This window comes from Anabrus simplex, chromosome 1, assembly GCF_040414725.1.
Source record: "Anabrus simplex isolate iqAnaSimp1 chromosome 1, ASM4041472v1, whole genome shotgun sequence".
NCBI classification, from domain to species: Eukaryota; Metazoa; Arthropoda; class Insecta; order Orthoptera; family Tettigoniidae; genus Anabrus; species Anabrus simplex.
The window spans coordinates 1085848559-1085863612 of record NC_090265.1 but is presented as its reverse complement, the minus strand read 5'-3'; the positions used below and the strand labels follow the sequence as shown (position 1 = coordinate 1085863612).

Genomic DNA, 15054 nt, shown 5'->3' with positions numbered 1-15054 from the left:
GCCCCAGCTAAAGCAATAGATTAAAATTAGAGAATATTGCAAGTATCAAAGCTTTACCTGCAAAAATACAGACTGATGTTTTTGCTCCTTAAGTGATCATCATCACCACTATCATCATACCACAAAGATGTACACAACAACAACCTTTGGTGAAATATCTGTTATATGTGGTCAAGCTAGTACTTCACACAGTGCTGATTCTGATAGTTTCTGGATATTGCATCTTCCTAACTCGTACTCCAAGAAGAAAATTACCTTCAATGGTGTGAGAAAATATGTTAAAGAGTTATACTTTGTGTGATATTAAAAACATTCTTGTTCCATCTGATAAAGTAGCGGCAGCCATAAAGGAAGAGCCAGTGGAATACTTTTCACAAAAAATACTAGGATTCTGTTATACTACTACTAGAAAGTATCTAAATATTTCATCTTCATTTACCATATTGTCTGGAGAAGTTACGTTCAAAGTGAGGGAAAATATTGTCTAAACTAATATTATAAAGAGGAAAAATTTGTATATTTATATGTAACCGATAGGCTCAAAACTACTGAACTGATTTTAAAAATTACTTCACATATAGAAAGCTACATTGTCAGTGAGTAACATGGGCTGTATTTTATTTTCAAAACAATTTGAGGTGGGGGCACGGGGGCGGGGGGGGGGGAGATATAAAAATAGTAGGCTAATGCAGGCAAAATATCAAATTTTTTTTTTTGAAAATCCACTTACGGGGGTGAAAGGAATAGCGGGTGAATTTTTAAAATGAGTATCTTCTTCTTCTACCGCTTTACCCACACTTGTGGGGTTGCGGGTGCGAACTGTGTTGTACATGTGGATTCGACCCTGTTTTATGGCCGGATGCCCTTCATGATGGCAACCGTATGTGTAGGTATGTGATTCCTATTGTGTGTTCCTGTTGTGGTTGGTAATGTGGTGTGTTGAGTGAATATGAAGAGGAAAATGTTGGAACAAACACAAACAACCTGTTCCCGAGCCAGGAGAAATAATCATGCATTTAAAAACCCTGACCTGGCGCAGAATTGAAGCCGGAACCCTGTGAACTGGAGACCTCAATGCTGACCACTCAGCAAAGGAGTGGGGCAGTTTTTATAATGAGTATATCTACATTGTATCTCATAAATGTAACATGTTACAGATGTGAACATTGGTATTTGTTGTCTCCTTTAAAAATAAAGAAACACGTAGGTACTTTTTTCTTTTCGGAAAATCAACTTAAGTTGGAGATTGACAATAAGTGAATAAGGAGTTTAATTCTGTTTATGAGGATACTTATATCTCAAAAACTAAGATGTTATAGATGTGAAATTTGGTATTTGGAATCTCTTTTAGATATAAAGAAAATGTAATCAAATTATGAAATCCTTGTGAGCGAAGCCATGGGTAACAGCCAGTTATGAATAAAACACCATCTGTTTTATTACTCTCATTTATTTCAAAACACACACACAATTCTATTCAGCCATGAATGGCCACACTTAGTAATTGCTGTCTATTTACAAGTGTCCATTCTTTTCACACATCAGAGAGTCCCAGCTAATTGGAATTACCTGAGAGGACTATTCCCAGGTCTGCCTTACTTTCACTTCTCAAAGTTCAGTCACCCCACACAGCAACTGCGTGCATACTGCTAGGTCAGAACACAGTGCTACTGGCTAAACAACACATGATGACTGTTCATTGGTTCAACTCCAGAGACAGTCCAGTGATTCACACTGCCAAGCACAGTGAACAACTAAACAGCAACAGTCCAACAGTGTTAAACAGCAGGACAATGCTCCTCACAACAATGACCATTAACACTGTTCCAATTACAATAACGATAGCGCTCCAGTCGTGGGCTCTTATTAACAACAACCACTCCTTGGTCAGACACCAATGGGACACTAGCAATAGCCAACTTCGCTGTAATCCTCAGCCCAGCCACTGAACCTCAACATACCAAGTCCAACTCTGACATCAACACTGAGTTCAACATTGACTCCACCAGGGAGTCCCACACTGACTGACTCTCTGCAGCTAGCCTCATGTGTACTGGAATATTTGTGATGTGGATAGAGACAGAACATTCTCATTGCTTCTCTCAGAAACTCATGGCAAAATCAGCTGAAGAGAAAAATACACGCATAGGCCAGCCTCTCCCTCCGGGCCAGCTGAGAGCTCCCTGATTGTGTGACCCACTAGCCCGTCAAAGGAAATCTGATAGAGGCTACCACAGGGCTGACTCATAACAATATGTTAAGGCATTATACTTTGTTATTGACCTTTTCATGCTGCATTTGAAGAACTTTCAGCTTCATAAAGGTATAACCAGAGGAATACTTTTACATCAAAGATATTGGACTAATACTACTAATAAGGAAGGTTGTTGGCTGAATACTTAACCATTAAAGATTCCATGCAAATATGGAAAGTACTTTGTGAATGTGCTTTTAATTTTTTCAAAGCAATGAATTGCATTGGCACATATTTAAATAAATTGGCTTGGCATGTTCCTGGCACTTTGTTTTGCATCTTGAGATTGAAAACATTTTTGTCTGATGTGAGGCAGATGTTGGTCATCTGTTCTACTTGTTTTGAACATAGAACAAGTCTTCATCCTTCAAGAGGGTTACCAGTATTTTAGTATTGTGAAAAGTGCAACAATTTCCAGAAATAGGAAAAATCCTTGTACATAACCTGAAGGTTAATTTCATTTCTGCAGCTAACCCTGTTTGACCCCTTAGGGGTGGAATATTAAAATAAATTATATTTAATACCTAGGATTTAAAATATATATCACCATTTGGAATTTTGTCTTCATACATTAAATGGTTTCAGATGAATGAATATTTTTGTTTTCAGGTCTTACCCCCATTTAAGTGCCTGAGGGTTTAATGGGTTTTTAAAACTGTTTGTTATTGAGCACCTAGAACATCAGTTGAAATTTTTACTTTGTAATTCACTATTGAACATTCTAGTCATCATGCCTTGCCTCCACCCCCTCGTCAAAATTCCTAATGGGTGTATTATTTTAAGACCACTTCTCATTTAAAATCTAAGACATAGAGTTTTGTGTTTATAGAAGGCAGTACCTATTACTCTGATAATAATCAAGATGAAACCTCCCTTAATATTTACTATAGTACCGTATGTATTAAGCTGGTGGAAAATCAATTAATAATTTGAGATATTCAAATCTTTCAAAATATAGACATTGAATGTAGAATAAGCCAGGAAAATGAATATTTTTGTCATCAGGCCTTATCACCTCACCAGTCAAAACCCCTTAGGGGTGTGTTGATTTAAAAGCACTTCTTATTTAAAATCTAAGACATAGAGGAGCAAGCATCATGCAAAATTTTAACTTTGTAAAGTGAAAGAATTTCTGAGATATAAATATTTTCTTCGGTAGGTGTATTGTTTTAAGACCACTTCTTACTTAAAATCTAAGACTGTATGAGAAATGTCAACTTCATAAGTCAAACGGTTTCAGAGAAATTAGTATTTTTTTTCAACAATGCCCCTCCCCACCACCACCAAGAGTCAAAACCTCTTAGAGGTGCATTATTTTAAGACTACTTCTTATTTAAAACTTGAGACATAGAGGAGCAACCGTCATGTGAAATGTCAAATGTCAAATGGTTTCAGTGAAATGAACATTGGGTTTCATTTCAACCCCCAGTCAAAACCCTTTCAGGGTGTATTGTTTTAAAACCCTGTGAAATTTTAACTTTGTCAGTCAAACGGTTTCAGAGAAATTAATATTTTTGCTATCAGGCTTCACCTTTCCAGTCAAAACCCCTTAGAGGTGTATTGTTTTAAGGCCACTTCTTATTTAAAGTCTAACACACAGTGGGCGACCATCATGTGAAGTTTCAACCTTGTCTGTCAAACGGTTTGAGAGAAATTAATATATTTTGTCGTCTAGCCCCACCCAACCAGTAAAACCCCCTTAGGGGTGTAATGTTTTAAACAAATTCTTATTTAAAATCTAAGACCTATAGGAGCAGCTATCATGTGAAATTTCAATTTCGTATGTCAAATGGTTTGAGAGAAATGAATATTTATGTCATCTGGCCTCACCCCATAGTCAAACCCACTTAGAAGTGTATTGTTTTCAGACCACTTTTTATTTAAAATGCAAGACGTATAGGAGAAACTGTGATATGAAATTTCAACCCTCTATGTCATATGGTTTCACAGAAATGAATACTTTGTTTTCAAATATTAACCTTTAAGGAATGAATTTTTTCTAAACTTGTCTTATTTAACAGCTAGTACATATAGATGCAATCATTAAGTGAAATTTCAACTTCATCTAGTGAACGGTTTTGGAGGAACTGTGTTTTGGTTTTCAGGGTTTACCCCATTTTCATCCCATTAGGGGTGGAACTTTTAAAACATTTCCTTAATGAGCACCTACACTGTAACAGAAATGTATCCCCAAAAATTTGTTTCTTTATGTCCATTAGTTTTGCTTGGGCATTGATTGACACTCAGTCAAGACATTGCCTTATATAAATATATACTAGCAGTTATCCGCAGCTTCGCTCGCATGGATTTCATAATTTGTTCAAAGTAATCATTACTCGGTACTGTACTAAGACATCGGAAAATCCGTAAGCTAAAAACTCACTGAAAAATTGAGTTTCATTTACCCCAGAAACTCTTTGTAAACCACGTTTGTGTTATTGCCTTTTGGGCCTAAGATGATCATGCGACATAGAACTGTACATGTGAGAAACGGTCTTCTCTGAAGTCGAAAATAAAAGATGTGTTTCTTTATTTTTAAAAGAGATTCCAAATACCTATTTCCATGTCTGTAACATCTTCAGTTTTTGAGATGTATGTATTTTCATAAAAATCAATTCAACTTTTTCACTTCTTTTCACCCCCATTAAGAGCCCAATCTAAAACTTTTTTAAAATGTTCCTCTATTTTTAAAGGACTTTCCAAATATCAAGTTTAATGACTGTAACATGTTAAGATTTAGAGATATAGGCTACTGTAAATATACCATTACTCAATTTAAAAATTTACCTGATATTTCAATTCTTTTTACCCCCTTAAGTGGATTTTCCAGAAACAAAAAAGTGTTTCTTTATTTTTAAAACAGATTCTAAATTTCAGTTTTCACCACTTTCCAAGTCGATTTTATGAAAATAATCGTGTTTTATTTATCTTAAAAGTAGATTCCAAATACCAGTTTTCACATCCCTAGCATGTTTAGATTGTTTTAGATATAAGTATCCTCATACAAATAATTCAACTAACTTTTCAATTCCTTCACCCCCTCGCCTCCCACTAAGTAATTTTCTGAAAACAAAAGGATACATGTTTCTATATTTTGAAAGGAGATTCTTAATACCAATTTTCACATCTGTAATATCTTTAATTTTTGATGTATAAGTGCCCTCATACAAAGAATTCAACTAATTTTTAAATTCATTCACCCCCCATTAAGTGGATTTTCTGAAAACAAAAGAATACATGTTTCTTTATTTGGAATCTTCTTTCAAATACAAATTTTCATGTCTGTAGCATCTTCAGATTTTGAGCTATAAGTATCCTCATAAAAACAATTCAACTCCTTTTTCACCCCCCACTCCCTTAAGTTGATTTCCACCTCCCCCCAAAAAGATGAGTTTCTTTATTTTTAAAGTAGATTCCAGATACCAATTTTCACTTCTGTATCCTCCAGTTTTTTAGATATAAGTACCCCCATGCCTTTGCTGGTGAGATGTAGTGTTTACATTGCACTACCCCTCATCACGACGCGCAGGTCGCGTACGGGAGTCAAATCAAAAGACCTGCATCTGGCGAGCCGAACTTGTACTCGGACACTCCCAGCACTAAAAGCCATACACCATTTCATTTCATACTATGTCTTCTGGTATGGGCTATATCAAATTTGTTATTTTCATTGACCTGTCTGAGTCTCATCCTTGGCTTCGACAATATGAAAGTGACTGAGGTATGACTGATGCTAGCAATACCATTCCTTATGCAGCCAGTCCCTGTAAGAATGGTGTGAAAATCTCGCTCATAGGGTCGGTTGGTGCATGCATTTCAGTGGGCTTGGCAGACTGATATGTAATAGCAACGGCTGGCTCAGTGAGGAAAGCAACGGGTAACTACCTCACTCCTCATTTCCCTAGTACACCTCTTCAGCGACGCCTAGGCTATTTATGGCAGCTGTTGGCGGAGCTGCGGAGGATCAAACCAGCCTTCGGGCTGAATACCCAACATACAACAACATACAAATACCCCCATAAAAAGAATTCAACTGTTTCACCTCCTTTCATCCTTCCCCTTAAGTGAATTTCCCGAAAACAAAAAATACGTGTTTCCTTATTTATAAAGGAGCTTCCAAATATCAATTATGACTTTCTCATAAATTATGGCTGCCTTTTTCCATTTGAGCCCATATTAATCACAAATGCACATACTGACCAGGTACTGCAGTACTAGTAACATAGTGATAGCTCTTACATGAGCATTAAGTACGGTACCTGAATGACCAGTACAACATTCTCAAGCTATAAAGCTGATTCAGCAGCTACTGTACATGTAGGTTGACAGGTTTTACTTGATTATTTGTATCTTATCTTGAAAATGTTGTTGATTTTGTTTTTGTTCATTGTGTGAATAATAATTCTTCATATTTTATCTTGCAAGCGTAGGATTAACTTGTTTTACTGTCTGATGTTAAAAGAGAACTTATGCTTAATTTGTACCTCTTTGCATTTCCTGCTATAGGGATGTAATGATCTGAAGGATGAAGTCAGCATTGGAATAGATGATAATGATGGAACGTTATGTGCAGATAAAGTGCGGTAAGCTCTCATTAAATTTAAGGAACTAGATAGTATTAAGGCTGTTTGATATAGGTTACTTCATGGTTTTTACTTGAGTGTTGGACATTGTCCTATTACTGACAGCCCATATGTATTTGTGTACTCTATCATGAAGTATATTGGGTGGTCACCCTGTCCTTTGCAACGTGCGATATTTACTACAGTTGTGAAATATATTGGTCACTCTCTCTAAACTCGGGTAATATAATGAGATATGAGGTTACCGGCTAGAAGACAGCAGGAATTGTGAGTGCTACTATTAATTCAATATGGGTATCCCAAATGAACCTGTAAATCAAGCACAGATATGAAGAACATGTTCCTTATAACAAGAGGAGCACACACACATCAGGAGCAGGTGTTGTATAGGCTGGGAACTCCCTGCTGCATGTCAGGCTTCACAATAGCTCACTAGACAGGGGTGCAGTCAGAGATGTGATAATGGACAGTGCTCAATGGTATGGAGGTTTAAATCCCATGCAAGGCTTATTTTGTTTTTAACCACCAATTGCCTGGGATATCACAAGTTTACATACTTAATCGTTTTCATAGACTGGTTTATTTGGCCCTGTGACAGGATTTCAGTTACCTACATCATTTGCTGTTTGTTGTTTAAAGGGGCCTGAAATCTACGTCATTGGTCCCCTACATCGTTTAATGCAGCACCTGCTCAAAGTGACAACCTCCACGGTCATTTGAGAGCTGCACACAATGTTGTAAGGAGCATGTGGTACGTTGCAACATCTCTAGTGTAATGCATTAGCATGCCTCGGTGATGAGCCTCACAGGAAAATTCCAGGGGCATAAGACTGGGCGTTCTGGTGGGCCAGGGTCAGGTCCTTCCATTCCTATACATTTATCAGGATATCTTGCATGGAGATGATTCCAGATGACTACTGCTGTGTGCTGTGGTGCTCTGTCATCTTGAAACCACATCCTGTAGTGGTCAAGGAGTGGCACATCTTCCAACAATGCTGGTAGTACATCGTGGAGAAACTGTTAGATGACCTCAAAGAAATGGAGACCAATGAGATGGTCACCCACATTGCCACACCATATGTCCACACACCACTGTACTTGGAAAGCTCCCTGTCATACCCAAATGGAAATTCACTCCAGTAGTGCACTTGTACTCGATTTGTTCTGGGTGATTTCCAACAAAAGAGTAGCATTAGAAAAATGTTGCAAAGTTTGGGCTGGGATGAATGAGACGAGTTGCTCAACTGAGTGGTATGTTCTGAGTTGTCAGTGGAGAGATGGCATAGAATTACATTAGCAGACAAATAATTTAAAGGGGTGTCTTTAAAAGTAGGAGAGATCACAATATGAAGATAAAGTTATAATTCAAGAGGACAAATTGGGGTAAATATTCGTTTATAGGAAGGGGAGTTAGGGATTGGAATAACGTACTGAGGGAGATGTTCAATAAATTTCCAAGTTCTTTGAAATCATTTAAGAAAAGGCTAGGAGAACAACAGATAGGGAATCTGCCACCTGGGCAACTGCTCTAAATGCAGATCAGTAGTGGTTGATTTATTGCATATAATGGTGATTAATGGGTCCATTATTGTATAACCATGCTTGTCTGCTAATAAGATAGGTGCCAAAAAGCAGGCTCAGTGTCCACATGCCATAGAGCCCATTGACAGAATACCACCCAGGCTTCAAAATCATGACCATGGAGTTCTTAGTGTAAGTGGAGATGGTATGGGTGAGTTTATTGGATATGCATTTTCTGCACAACAGACGTCCAGCTGATGTCAGTCTCCTGTGCAATGACCTATGTGCTAGTTTGGGGTTTGTGGCACAAAGTGTCCTACACAGTCTGTCCATTGTGAGCAAACATCACAGGATGTTCTCCAATAGGCCTTGTCCTTCTCGGGGACACAGCAGTCTGCACGCATCTTATCACTCTCTGAAATGTGATGCCTGTTGTTTGTTATCTATCTGGATAGTGTGCCTGGTATGCATTCTGTCTAGTTTCTTCATAGATGAGCATCATGTCCACATACTTATCACTGGAATACATTATGAGACAGTGAATAAGCTTTGTGTTGTTACTTGCCTTGAAAGAGGGGAGTTCATGGAGCTACATACCTACCTGCCATCGCATGTTGTTATTGTTCCAGTGGGGCACACTTTGCCTTTCCAGTGTCCTATGAAGCTTGGAACACGTATGACATTACAAGTAATAAATTGCATGGGTAATTGTTGCCTATATCCTAGCCATAGACCATCACCTCCAAATCTTTGTCTGACTCAGCTCCATACCCTATACCATAATATCAACAGTCCTTACAGAGTCAAATAAACAAATCATTCTGTAGAAACTATCAAGTATGCAACTTTGCTACATCCCAGCAGTTGGCATAAAAAAATCTCACTTGGGATTTGGACCTCCATACGGTCAAGCACTGTCTGTTATCACATCTCCGACTCCAACCCTGCCAAGTGAGTTATTGCGAGGCTTGACATGCAGTAGACAGTTCCCAGCCTATATAATACCTGTTCCTGGCCTGTGTATGCACCTCCTGTTGTAAGGTATGTGTTAATCATATCTATGCTTGTTTTACAGGTTCATTCTGGGTACCCCATAATGGATTAATAGTGGTGCTCATGATTCCTGCTGTCTTTTAGCCTTAACCACACATCGTATTACATTACCCTGGTTTAGGGAGAGGGACCTATGTATTTCAGAATTTTTGCAAATGTGATGGGCTGCATAAAACTAGATCGCAAGGGGTGGGTGGATAATGATACAATTTTTTCTTCTTTTGCAAAGTAAGCCCCAGGGATTGTACTAGAAGTAGTGCAATCAATTGATAATTTGATGATTATTAACAGATGGTCTTTAACAAGGACATGTACGGTTTGCCTTGTGCAGGTCTTTCTATTTTATACCTATGGGTAACCTGTGCGTCTCAGTGTGAGATGATGATGATGATGATGATGTATGGAGAGGATGAAACCTAATATCGGCACATAGCCAACTCTTGTTGGATAACACCAAGGGGTCTGCTTAAGGCTGAATGCCATATGCCTTAACTCAATTTGAAAACTGTGGAGTGGTTTGGAATTGAATTCAAGATATTGGTATGCAATCTAGTGATTAGAAATTGTATACCACCACCTCTCTTACCCTGCTGGCCAACATTGTAATAACATTTTCTCACCTACGGGTTTCCAACTGGGGGTCTCCAGTCAACTAGACGGAGCATGAATGCTCATCCTTACCAGCAGAACCTCACCTCCTTCAGTTTGTCAGGAATGGAGGCAATTCTGAAAGTCATTTCTCATATGTTCAAGTTGTGTTGCTCTTGTGGACTATCTCAGCATGTGCATTTCCCTTTTGTGAAGTATCTGCTCTGTCTCTTTATTGGTGGCTAGTATCCAGTCTCATAGAACATCACCAGACAGATTTGTTAGGCCATATAGACTGCATGCCAGAATGATCATCGCTTCCAGGTGGACTATTTAGTGTGGTGGTGCTGATCATAGATTTGAAAGGCAAAGTTTTTGAATGCATCCTTTGACTGAATAAATAAAATCAAAGAATGGTATGTTAAGACAATCACCGGGGCCAAAAATAGAAACTTACACTGATTTCACAGTGCAGTTGCTATTAAATACCATCATTAAGCTTAAGTGTTCTCTTGGTTGAATGGGTTTATACAGACTGCTGTTTATACAGACCACCTGGCTACCTTTGCCTAGGTATGTGCTAGTTACATAATATTAATACATATTTGAGTCATTCGGTGCTCCAAATTAAAATGGAAAACTGTAAAACTGTTTATTTAAATGATAAATCTTCATTATTGTCAGTATTATTGCATCAATTACATCAGAATATTTAGCTTGAATATCACATACTGTCAGGCATGAGCGGTGTCTGGATTGGTATGGAATTGAGTGTGAGTACTCAATTCTGCATGACATCACAAACCTATAGGGCACTCCACAACAACCAAGTGATAAGCCCCGGCATTACATGATTATGAATGAGCAGTAGAATACTTGAAGTTTAAAATACTCCGTTATGTCTTGTTCATGATAATAACATTAACATAGTTCAATTTTGCAGTTAATGTTTACCTGTCTCATGTTATTGTTAATGCCCTGAGGGTATTTCATATTAATTTTTATGTAATATTACCTGCCCAGCTACTCATTTCTGCCACCCGGCTGATGAAAATTTCTGGAGAGAACACAGAAGCTGTTTCCAATTGTGCACTTAAAATAAACAACAACAAATCATCTTATTCCTGGTAAATTTTCCATCAAGATGGTGGGTTGATCTTCCTGCATCTCACTTTCCACTTTGTACAATCTGTGGCATCAGCAGGGCAGACGCTGATGGTTTGCATGTCTTCTTGAAACTGTCCGTTCATCTCTTCCTAGGCCAAGCTGGGGGTCTCCAGTCAACTAGACGGAGCATGAATGTTCATCCTGCAATGCTTTCAGCATCTGCACCGTACCAGCAGAACCTCACCTCCTTCAGTTTGTCAGGAATGGAGGCAATTCTGAAAGTCATTTCTCATATGTTCAAGTTGTGTTGCTCTTGTGGACTATCTCAGCATGTGCATTTCCCTTTTGTGAAGTATATGCTCTGTCTCTTTATTGCTGGCTAGTATCCAGTCTCATAGAACATCACCAGACAGATTATAGTGCAGTTCATCTTTGACTTGGGATCATTCCGCCATAGAAGACAACCATGACTTGGCACCTCTTAATCTAAGGGATGTTAACATGAGCTCAAGCATCCAGGAGAGCATCACCATTTGATGTCATATTTATGGTTGTTGAGGTAAGCAAAGTCAGAGGTGTTGGCAAGTGGGGTACCATAAACTATAATAGTACAATCCATTCACATGCCACACTCCTTGTTTTCCATTGATGGTCCAGTTTCTTGAGCCTATGTCAGGTTTCACTAGCTAGCATATAATCATCAGCATAGACCAATGTAGAGCATAGAGCATAGTATGAGGTGTTTGAAAATACCTGAACACAAATTCATACATATTTTCTCATGTAAAAATTGCTTACTTCATGAACACAGCAGGAATGCCTTAGTTACTAAAAAAAGGTTACCACTTCCTAATCTTACTTTTTAGGTTACTGGCAGTGTCATTGCATTTCACTGCACTTGTAAATTGCAATGAGTTTTAATAGTGAAACAATAAATACATATTTTCAAAGGAATTAATAGTGTTGTTCAGTATGCCTCCTTGCCCCTTTGATACCTTGAAAATTTCCTTCATTGCTTTCTTGGAGTTTTATGTTAACAATTAATTTGTGTTTTCAGGAAACATGTATGTATGTCCTACTGTTGTCCTGTTTCTCTACAGGGTTGGGTATGAAGTGAGATGAATCTTCATAGTATGTTTTTAAGACCGCATGCCCTTCCTGATGATGTTAACCTCATCAGAGGGGTTAATGAGATGAAATGAATGATGTGATATATTATAGTAGAAAGGGAGAGGGTGAAACCTGACTCCTTCATATAGCCTACTCCTCTCAAATAGCATGAAGGGGTCTGTTTGAGGCCTTATATCCCCATCCAATGAACAAATCACCATCAACAGTGTCATATGCTCTTATCCCATATGTGCACTGTGGAGAGATTTGGCATTTAATCCAGGCTTTTGGCATACAATCTAGTGATTAGAAATTGTATACCACCACTTCTCCTACCCTGCTGGCTAACATTCTGATGGTGAAATGTTTTTCTTTTGACTAATGGGACTTGAACCATCTAACCACATTGCCAGACCATATATAATTGTTGACTTAATGATCATGGCCAGCAAACATAATGTCACAAAACTATAGGCTTTGGAAAACATATTTCTCAGCAGGTGATAAAATAGTTGCTACTGATGAAGGTAAAATTGGCAAAAGATACATATTAAAACAAATGTTAGAGAAGAATTTCCTTTCTGTAGCTTTCAAGATTATAGGACATTAAATTTTAATTTATTGTACTGCTCTTTCTTGATATCATTGTGAATGATTTGTTGTAGACTCATTTCTCCCAACAGCTAAGGCCATGGTTGCTTCCCTCTCATTCTTAGTCTTTTCCTATCCTATCATCAACAAAAGAACTACCTGTGTCAGTGCAACGTAAAGCAATTTGTAAATAGCAAGTGAAATGACAATCTTATAGGCTGTAAATCAGTTTCTTTGCAAAATCTGAAGTACATAAGGAAATACAATTACTTTTCATACAGCAGCAAAAATATCAAAATTTTACCATCACCTTTGTACTTACTATGGAACCTGCATGCTATTTCTTGATATGTAAGCCACAAACTCACTGGATTTATCTTGTAGGAACCCTCCTCAGTCCAGCAAGCAACCCAGCTGGCTAAGTATCATAGTTGTTCTTGAGCAACAGTATGACATTCACTACATGCCAATGTAATGGTATATGGTATATATATTTGTAAAGATGTTGGAATGTTATGATTTCTTGATGTTCTTTCTTTCTTTCTTACTTTCTGTAATGGACATATTTTATACACCAGACAAAGGCTCTCCAATCTAAATTCCCTCCAGCAGGATACAATTATATTCTGAAAATGTGTTATTGCATGCTGTTGTGCCAATTTCAGGAACCCCAGTTTGGTCTCTCTGGTGATCTAAGGGAATTTTTGACTTTTTCAAGTAATGTTATGCCACAGGGCCAGCCCAACATTGATTGCGATTTCATTAGTAGATTGTTAGAACAGATTTAGTAGACTGCAAGAATTAGGAGAGAAGCGAGAATTTCCCACAAAAGATTCAGATTTCCTGCAGTAGATCCCCATGCAAATGCTAGAAGTTTTTCTTGCATTTTGGCTATCACTATCGATACAGCAGTTGCAGAACTTGAAATTATTACACTAAGGAATGACATGTGTGGAAAGTGTTCCAGAACCCCAGAAATATTGTTCTGTGATTCAGCAACAGAAATGTCCTTACTGACTGATGTTGCATTTCATTTGAAGGCCTTACTTTCTTCAAGTTACCTTTATGAATCATTATTTTGGAGCTTTAAATATAAGTATAGAATTAGGTAAACTGATGAAAATTTGGAATCATGCATTTGACTTGGTGTTACTAGTTATTTATCCAGTATAAATGGTAGTGGTATTGTTGAGAAAGGTTCTTGCCATGTTTCATATCAATGTCAATGTGTAAAGTTTTAATATGAGAAATAATTTATTTTCTTATATACACTGAATGAGCAAAATAAATTCAACATTTTAGATTTTACAAAAAAGGTGATATTTTATTTATGATTGTCAATTGACTCACTAGTAATTATATTTTTATTGGGAGAAATGAGAGTTTACAACAAATTATTTACAGGGATAAAAAAAGCCTGCTAAATTTTCCCTAATATTTTATAAAATTGAACATTGTTCAAAGACAGTTTATTTTCATTTCTTTCAAATAATACAGTTATTATTACACAACATTTCTGCACCATCACAAACAGACATTAGGAAATGGTTGTTGCCACCTCTGGCACGAATCACAGCTTTGAGCCTGTTAGACATATTCCTGATAGGTGCCATAATATCCTCATGAGGAATGAACTTCCATTCTTCTTGAAGGACTTCCTGCAGCTCCTGCATAGTTGTTGGCTGTGGCTATGCACTTTGTTCCCAAAATATCCCACAGATGCTCAGGTGGGTTGAGATCTGGACTGCATGTAGGCCATTGCATCAAATGGATCCTACTTTGTTGAAGTGCTGAAGGACACATCTTGCCTTTTGAGGGCACACATTGCCCTGTATTAGCACAAAATCTCACAAAGGAATGGTGCAAAATGAAGAATATTTTCATCCAGGATTTCTTCAATGTAACGATGGAGCGTTAAATGACCTACCTTCCACTAAGAAGAGCTCTGTTTTGGCAGCCAAGGAAATACCTGCCCAAATGATTGCAGAATAACCATTGAAGGCTATCCATGAAGAAAAGTTGCATGGAATATACCTTTCTCTACATCTTTTCCACACCTTTTCTTATCCATCTGGTGGTCTGAGGCTAAATCACGATTCATTAACGGTAAGAATTGTTGCCTGCTGTTTATCAACCCAGCCTCATTGATCTCTCATGAAAGGTAAGTTACTCTGTTGATATTGATTCATCATATCTGGGCCAGTAGCAGTTCTTCTAGAGTAAAGTTCAGCATCATGTAACCTCCTC

General features: G+C 37.8%; 2 protein-coding genes across 3 annotated transcripts in view; both read left to right on the top strand.

The window, feature by feature from the left end:
- The window catches only part of LOC136876336 (zinc finger protein 32-like), a gene marked incomplete at its 5' end in the record, with an annotated part of 148172 nt that overhangs the window by 129231 nt on the left and 3887 nt on the right, over positions 1-15054 (top strand). The gene's annotated exons all lie outside the window — the stretch shown is intronic.
- Positions 1-15054, top strand: part of LOC136876326 (uncharacterized) — an 87141-nt gene that overhangs the window by 69990 nt on the left and 2097 nt on the right. The window contains exon 4 of one of the 2 annotated variants that reach the window (XM_067150181.2): positions 6761-6855. The exons of the other annotated variant lie outside the window; for it this stretch is intronic. Coding sequence (XP_067006282.2) covers positions 6761-6841 — 81 coding nt within the window. The 3' untranslated portion in view covers positions 6842-6855. Of the gene's footprint in view, positions 1-6760; positions 6856-15054 lie in introns of those variants that run through there. 2 annotated transcript variants of the gene reach the window in all.